The sequence below is a fragment of the Lactuca serriola genome, chromosome 4, assembly GCF_051521515.1.
Source record: "Lactuca serriola cultivar US96UC23 chromosome 4, Lser_US96UC23_V15, whole genome shotgun sequence".
Classification (NCBI taxonomy): Eukaryota; Viridiplantae; Streptophyta; class Magnoliopsida; order Asterales; family Asteraceae; genus Lactuca; species Lactuca serriola.
The window spans coordinates 25,095,905-25,105,028 of record NC_136411.1 but is presented as its reverse complement, the minus strand read 5'-3'; the positions used below and the strand labels follow the sequence as shown (position 1 = coordinate 25,105,028).

General features: G+C 34.7%; 2 protein-coding genes across 2 annotated transcripts; both read left to right on the top strand.

Moving 5' to 3' along the window:
• The first annotated feature begins 404 nt into the window (after positions 1-404).
• Positions 405-1,775, top strand: LOC145098137 (uncharacterized). Its single transcript, XM_079035808.1, has 2 exons — positions 405-1,398; positions 1,468-1,775. Exons 1-2 carry the CDS (start codon positions 405-407, stop codon positions 1,773-1,775), a joined length of 1,302 nt encoding a protein of 433 aa, XP_078891934.1.
• A 5,658-nt stretch (positions 1,776-7,433) lies between these two features.
• Positions 7,434-8,159, top strand: LOC145098136 (uncharacterized). The gene has a single exon (XM_079035807.1). The coding sequence runs from the start codon at positions 7,434-7,436 to the stop codon at positions 8,157-8,159; it is 726 nt and encodes a 241-aa protein (XP_078891933.1).
• The last annotated feature ends 965 nt before the right edge of the window (positions 8,160-9,124 follow it).

The window sequence follows — 9,124 nt, the reverse complement described above, 5'->3', positions numbered from 1 at the left end:
AAATGCTATGCTGTGGCATCGAAGACTCGGGCATGCCAGTGTAAAGAACCTGAATCGTCTTGCGAAAAACGAAATGGTTCGTGGTATTCCAGTCAGAGACTTTATAACTTTTGAGAAATGTGTGTCATGTGCCTAGGGTAAACATCATCGAAAGCCACATCTGCCAAAACAGGTTAACTCAATTAGTCAAGTGCTCCAATTGTTACATATGGACTTATTTGGTCCGGTCAATGTCCTAAGCATCAACAAAAATTCATATTGTCTGGTTATGATAGATGATTTCTCGTGTTGTACGTGGGTCTTCTTCTTATCCAACAAAGCTGGGATTGCTGATCTGATCAAGAAGTTTATTGTGATGATTGAGAATCAAACAAACCACCGAGTGAAGGCGCTACGAACTGATAATGGAACAGAATTCAAGAATGCAGTTCTTGATCACTTTTGCGCAGAAAAGGGAATTGTGCGTCAATATAGTTCCGTTCGCACACCCCAAAAAAATGGTGTTGCTGAGCGGAGAAATCGAACGCTGCAAGACGCTGCAAGGACGATGCTCTGTGATTCCAAGCTTCCTGTCTTCTTTTAGGCTGAGGCGATCAACACTGCATGCTCGTGTCTTGATCAACAAAGCTCAGATGAAGACTCCGTATGAAATTTTATATGGACACAAGCCATCAGTCAGCCACTTTTGCGTATTTGGTTGCCCTTGCACCCTTCTTCACCTGGAGTCCAACCCTAAATTTAATGCCAAAGTTGATGACTGTTATTTCGTGGGGTATGCTGCTCGCACTGCATATAGGGTCTACAACAAGAAGGCAAAGCAAATTATGGAATCCTTTGAAGTGTGCTGGTTGGAGGAGAATGAAACGGATGCTAGAGTGGGTCGTGATTGGTTGTTCGACTACACATCATTATTCAAATCTTTTTGTGTGTCATCTGACGACCTATCTGGTTCTACTTCTGGCTCGAAGAATGTAATTGAAGATGAAGATGAAGAGGTTGTTTACAGACCGCCAATGGTTTCTTCTATTAATCCTTCGGTGGAGTCATCTGTTCAAATTGCTTCTCTAGAATCTTCAAGTCAACAAATTACTCCAGATGCTGATGCTACACTTCTTACTCCTGTTAAAAGAGAGTTCATGACTAGAGATGCTTCCGTTGTAACTCAAACACTTATGGAACTACTCTTTCCTGAACAAATTACTGATGAGTTTGTAGCAAATCCAACTAATGAGACTGATTCGTCTGAAGTGGATTCCTCAGCAAATGATGGAGCTATCAACATTCATAATCTTCTCGTTTCACTCAATGATATCAGCCAGGAGATCCCCTCCCGAATTCAACGTGATCATCCGATTGAGAATGTCATTGGCCAGCTGGGCGATGGTGTTAAAACAAGAAGTCAGTGTAGAGATGTCAATACATGTCTCTATTCTTTCTTTATCTCTCAAATTGAGCCAAAGAATGTAGAAATGGCTTTGGATGAGCCTAGCTGGGTAAATGCTATGCATGAAGAGCTGAATCAATTTGAAAAGCTCAGGGCTTGGACGATGGTTGAGTTACTTAAGGGAAAGAAGTCTATTGGCACATGTTGGGTCTTTCGTAATAATCAGGATGATTCGGGGATAATTGTACGAAATAAGGCTAGGTTGGTTGTTCGTGGGTTCAGACAGATTGAGGGTCTTGATTACACTGAATTATATGCTCCGGTAGCCCGCTTGGAGGCTATCCGTATCTTCCTTGCTTATGCTTCCTACATGAACTTCATAGTATATTAGATGGACGTCAAGATTGCTTTCCTGTATGGCAAGGTGAAGGAAGAAATCTATATTGATCAACCCCCAGGATTCATTAACTCGAAACTTCCCAACCATGTCTACAAGTTAGACAAGGCTCTGTATGGGTTGCATCAAGCTCCTAGAGCTTGGTATGCGACTCTCACAAAGCATTTGCTCGAACATGGCTACTCACGAGGCACAATCGACCAAACCTTGTTCATAAAGCACGTTAGTGCGGATCAAATCCTGGTGCAGATCTATGTCGATGACATCATCTTCAGGTATGCATGTCCGCAGCTGTGCAAAGAGTTTGAAGGTGTTATGAAGAAGAGGTTTAAGATGAGCTCGTTGGGAGAGATACTCGAGTGCCATACGTATGCAATGACGTCGTGTACGCCCAACATACCTAGGATTACACCCAGCGTAATCGAAGGTTCCAGCCCCTATAAAAGGAAGTCGAGGCTGTCGAGTTCTTTGCTCCTTTTCTCTTCTTTCTCTCTCGTTTTTGCATCGTTTTTCATGCAAGAAATATCCCAAAGCCTCGGTATCATTCCCGAGCCCCGAAGCAAGTCCCGAAGCCCCGAATATTCCGAGAAGGGCAATTCCCGAGCCGAGGCTCTGCCCGCGAGAAGCCAATTTTTGTGAAGATCTTCTAGATCTACCGAAGAATACTACTTCTACAAGCCGTAGTGTTGTCCGATCATTTTCTGATCAAGTGAGTGTGTAGTTATTTTCTTCTAACGCATAATTATGAAGTATTTTATATGAAATACTTGTTATGTGTATATTTTGTTGTTATACGTGTGAATGTATATTCACTTTCTTCTATCTCATAGATATAATTTATTCTCTATGAAATACGTGTTATGTGTATGTGTCTCATCTATTGTTTGGAATATGTATTGAATGAGAATGCTATACAGGTTTTAAACTGTGTATAAAAATATATATTTTTATCTACTAATATGTTGGGTAGAACGTTGGTAGATAGTTGATGTGTGATAAACAGATGAGAGGCCTATGGAATGCTAGCAGGCTCATAACCTGTAGGTGTTGTGAACGATGTGTTCACCGGTGTACTCTATCCCCCTCATGGTTTCCTTAGGACTTTTATTGCTGAGGAAACCCCTCGTAGTAAAGTCCATCCCGATGAAATTCCTAGATTAGGTCCCTTGAGATAGATGTTGTTTTAGGGACGTAAAGTGAGGATAACGGGAATGGGTAATCGGGTTATTGTTGGTTGGTGAAATTAAACATAATTATTTATTGTGGGTTGAAATCCCTATACACTCACCAGGCTACCAAGCCTGACCCACTCAGTTTTGTTGTATTACATGTAGTGGCGCGATAGCATAAGTTGGATGACTTATCAAGATCTTTTGATATTAGACCAGTTGTTATATGTAACTGTTGTATGGTCTATCTTTTGTTGTTTATGCTTTTGGTCTGTTTATCGGAACATGGCATCCTGAATATTGTTATATAATGAAAATGCATCTCTTGATGAAATGCTTTGATAATCTTTATTTTATCATATTTTGTTTTGGGAACAATTCCGCAACTCTTTTAAATTAATGGATTTACTCTAAAATTATTTTAAAAGCATAAATTAAAACGGTCTTTTCTGGCCGTGATTTTGGGGATGTCACACTTGCTCCCGTGGATCTACTAACATCAAAATCAATAAAATCTTAATCACCAATCAAAACCCTCAAGTTTTACCTAAACTCAAACTTGGTCAAAAAGTCAACGGTCAATAGAGTCAACAAAAGTCAAAGTCCAAGGTTGGTTATGTACGCCCCTCTACAGGTTACCTATTCAACGGATGGAGACCAACGCTTAACTATGGCTCAAAATACCCAATATACCCTAAAGTCAAGCTTGGTCAACCCTGGTCAAAGTCGGAAAATTCAAAGTCAAACTTGTTAAACGTTGCTGAGTATGCCCACTTTATCTAGCTCGTACACCCCGTACATGAGTGTTGACATAAATTATGGGCTGGTTGACTCAGTACACCCGACGTACCTAGGATACGCCCAGCATACGCTGCATGTACTCCATTCATCCATTAAGAGCTTATTCCTTAATCCATTTTGCTCAAGTTCCAGATCCAACCTTAAACTAACGTCCCTAACCATAAAGTTTCCAACTTTATGGTCTTGCATGACTAATAAGTGTGTAATGTCCAAAACCCTATGTTCTTAACCCACTAAGACCCTCTAACACATGCATGGGCTAAATATCACCTTCAAGATCACATTTTTATGCTTCAAGACACTCCCAAACGTCTAAAAGGACAACTCAAAAGGAGTAGAGTACCGCATACTCATAATACCAAGCTCATGGGAATAAAATGAACACAAATATAAGGCTAACAAGATCTAAATGAAATCAACATCAAGTTCAGAACTTTATACCTCCAAAGGGTGTCAAAAGATGATGGAATCCTGGATCCAAAGTGTTCCAATCTTCAAGGATGATCTTCTCCTCCAACTTGGTCCTTTAAGGAAACCAAAATATACACCAAAGCTCAAAAACGCACTAGAAAGGATTAGGGTTGGCTAAGGAATGATTTTCCAGATGGAGGCTGAAGAGTGAATGAGCATGAGGAGTTAATGTTGTATATATATGGACCAAACCCTAGAAATTAGGGTTTGAGGATCCACCACGTACGCCCTGCATACGAGGAGTATGTCCAGCGTACTAAGCTCCGCCCAAGTATGCCTAACGTACATAACGTACGCCCCATATACTAAGTCCTTAGCCAAAATCACCAAAACGCCACAAAGGGCCAAAATGTAAAAAATTATCATACTAAGGGGGTTAAAAAATAAATACTTGAAAATCGGGATGTTACAGTTGACATTTTGACTAAGTTTTACTTTAGGACAAATTAAGTGTTTTGGGTTCTAGTCTGAGTTTTGGTCCCTGTTTGTTATATAGGTAGCCTATAGTGTCAGTTATTGGATCTGTGATTATTTTTGTTATCTTCTAGGCTACAAGGTGAGTTTTCTCACTATAGTTTGTATTGCATTATGTGTCCTTGTGTGTACGATGTTGGTATGCTATAGTGATATGTTAAATTGATAGATCTATATGATTACATGTATTTGTTGGTTATTGATTATTGTTTGCATACGTCGACATAGTACGGTTTGGGTTGAAGCGATATGGATTTGTGTCTTAGGCCCACTAACCTGGGGCCTACATCCAGTCGTGTGCTATGAGCACAGGGGCAATCTAGTTTGAGGACTATGGGCCTAAGGGCAATCCATTCTGATTATTGTGGGCCCAGGGGCAATCCAATTTTATGTTGTGAGCCAGGTGTGCATGCATTGTATATGTATTTTTATGTGGAGTATTTTAGGGGAACTCACTAATTTTTGGATTATAGTTGTTGATTTCAAAGTTTTCAGGTACTTTAGATGATTGGAGCAAGGCGAAGACGTGATCATACACATTCTCCTGTTGATTTTGTGTTGAGAGATTATTTGATACACTGATTTCTATGGGTTTGGTTTGAAAACAATGTTTGATAGTCTTATGGTTTTATGAAAAATGTCTTTTAGGAATAAAAAATTTATCATGGTTTTTGGGATGTTACGATTTTGTTTCTACTTCTGAAAGTGTTGAAACATAAAAGTTATTATAAAAAATAGTTAAAAACATAAAAAAAAAATGATTAAGCTTGCATGTTCATAATATGTAGTTTTTCTTAGTCAAATGTGTAGTGATGAATGTAAACTTCTAGAGAAATATCACAAAAATGTATATCATTATATAATGTAGGTTCTAATATATTACATGTTTGTTGATATTTATATATTCCATTTGTACGATTTATAAGTATTTAATAGGTTTTCTTAGTACGAATGTTATTATCGTTGTTTTAGCTTTTGTATGTTACTTAAAGTTATAATATGTATTGTTTTCATACTATTTCCTATTTGTTATATGTACAAATCAACATTTAACCTAATTAATGAAAATGATTTCTGATACATGTGGTATTTTCTATGCATTTACCACATGTAATTTTCTAAGATATTATAGATTTCTTATTTTCTATATGTCATTTTTTTGCATTTTTTTGCTTTTCTTAAATTAAAATTTCTAGAATTAAATACATAGTTTATATATGTAAGGTATTTAATTATATTAAACTCTCAAAATAATTGCTATGCAGACCTTAATTTCCTTTATTTTTAATTCTCTGATAATATGAATATCTTAGTTAATTTCACAACTAAACTCTATTAATAATTCCAAAATCTACTCTAATAAATGAAAATCTTTTTGTCACATGTCACATTCTTATTAATTTGACCACATGTCATTTCGTAGTTATTTTCAATTAAATTTTTTCCACATGGCATTTAGTGGTTTTTTCTATTTTATTAAATTTCACATAATATTTGTAATATTTAAATGTAATAATTTCAATAAATTTGATAATAAATATATATCAATTTCAATAATTGACGTTCCTTCTAATTTCAACATATTTAAATTAAAACATAATTAGTTCCCTTTGTTTATTTATCTAAATTGTTTTTTTTAATTTAAAAGACAAAAAAACACTTTAATTTTAATAATTCAAAATTTTTCTAATTTTTTTTTTTCAAATTCAAATTTTTTCAAATGTTTAGAAGTTTCATAATTTTTTTTTAAATGAACTCATATTATACATGAGTTTTACACCTAGTTATATAATATTGAAGGAAAAATTTCACAAGATCGTAATACAAATTTCAATATTTCTGATATTGTAAAAAATATGTATGCTTATAATTTTTTATATTAAATCTTTTAAAAAAATAATTTGTATAATATACAAGTCTCACACCTAATATATCTGATATAAAAGTTACATAACTTCAAGCCATGTATAAAATATCAATTAAAAATATACATAACTTAAAAGGTTAAACCTATCCTAATTGTTCTAATTTTTTTTGGACTAATGTTAGAGTCGGTCAATATCAATTTTAGTTTTATACTGTTTTTTCATCTCTAGTTCCACCCATCATTTTTTTTTTATTGTTTTATCATCTACGGTTCCAACCATCAATTTTTTTAAGAATATGAAAAAGGAGACCTAGTGTTTGAAATTTTATGCAAGCTAATTGAAAGTGAGCAACAATGTCACCCTCAACTTTGCCTTTTAGACCCTTTCACCTCAAGTTTGTCCCCTCGAAGTAATTCATTTTCTTTTTCTAAAATTCAAAGTAAGGTATCCAATAAATTGTGCATGTCATCCCTTTCTTCACAAAAGCAAAGAATTAAAGTTAAACATGTTATATGTTTATATAATATTATATTTTATATTTTATATTTCATTTTTATTACAATTCAATATCACACAATCATTTCCACAAACTACACATTTAAACATCCTCTAGATATGACATATGACATTTTTGACCAAATTAGCACATGACATTCACACAAAAACATTTTTGATATTAAATATCGAATAATTATTAAGGATAGAAGTACGTATTGCAGTATTGTTGTCGACATAATTATTCGTGGCTTGGTAAAGAAATTTACCCCAATCATTTTGACTTCAAATTCACACAAAGAAATCATGGTTTTTTTGCCTTTTAGCCTATAAATTCTCCTATTTCCCCTTATCCAAACAACTTCCCATCAGCCATGGCAGTTGATGTTTCTGAACCTTTTATAAGTCCAAGAATCTCTTTCTCCTATGATCTCAACAACCAATCATCCGACACCATCGCCGCCTCCACCACCACCACCACAGCAGCTACCGCCGTCACTAACACCTTCGAATTTTGCATCACCTTGAACCTTCTGCAACAAATCACCTCCGCAGACGAGCTATTCTACGACGGAGTACTCCTCCCTACACAAATCAAAAAACCCGAAAACCTTCTTCCCAAACCCAAAACACCACTACCAGAAAATAAAGCCATGCACGTACATAGAAAACGTCTGAAAGAGCTTCTATCTGACAATGACGACGAACAACACAAACAAGAGAAATCTTCATCGACATCGTTTTGGAAGTTTGCACGAAGCACAAGTTTGAACTCTGAGAATGGTAGAGGTCCAAAAAGGTTATTCCGTTCTTTATCGTTAAAACGACTGTTACAGAGTAATTCAACTGATTCTGCATTGAATCCGAGGGAAAATGATGCTCCGGTGGGTATAGGGAAGTTGAATTCAGGCAAAGAGCCGGCAATGGTACGGATACATCATAGTTGTCAGGGAGATAATTCTTGTCGGAGGTCGGCAACGAAGAAGAACTCCGGTGATGTGAATAAAGTCAATCCTATATTGAACATTCCACCAGCTTATAATATGAACTTGTTCGGGTCGGGTTCATTGTTCTGTAAGCCCAAAAGCAAAACCAGATAAATTATATTTATTGTGATGGTTTTTTTTTTCTTGTATATGTATATGTTTGTTAACTTTAATATTTATTAAGTTTTTGGGTTAGATAAAAAATTAATTAAACTAATCTATATGCTTCTTTACTAAATGTCACAGTTTGAATAGATATTACGAAAAGATTATTTATTTCACAAAATGCATTTTGTTTCTTGCACAATTGCTTTAGTAGATGATTTCTCAAATAATGATGCCATTATGTAGAAGATGAACTTTGTGAAATAAATGATTTGTTTTCAATAAAAAAAGATAATGTCATAAAAGTATAAAAGTATGTTTGTAACTTTTTAACAATTTTTTTTTTCAGTTTTACTTGTAATTTTTACTTAAATTTTTAGTTTTACTATTTTTAACTTCTATATATAATAAGTTTTATTGTTTTTTAATGAAACTCACGATAAAACCTTTAAGTTTCAAAAACCTTATACGGTTTACTCTTAAGTATATTTATTTTCAATTTTATCTCATATATTTCTTTGTAACTTGTTAATTTCATTCGTTTTGCTTTTTTTTTTCGGTTCATGTTGATAGGGCAATTTTTGTTGACGTGATACATCACGTGAACGTCTTATAAAAAGAAAATGGTCTAAAGAAGACACGAACTTGAAACATTTGGGAGTATGCATACGTCTTACTAGTGAAACAATCAATGTTTTTGAAATTAATACTACTGTAATTATAAAAATATATTTAATTAACGCCACTTTAATTATATTTTTATAACTAATATGAAAAACATTCTCCCAAAATATGGAATAAAGTGAGACGTAAATTCACTTTTGATCTCTCGTTTGTACGCATGAAAACCTACATCATGATCAAAATAACCCTAAAAATTGTTTAGTATATAAATTTGATTTTTTCTTGTTTAATGAACACACTTGTAATTTGATACAACTTACACAAATTGCTATGTCAGTGCATGCATGTTA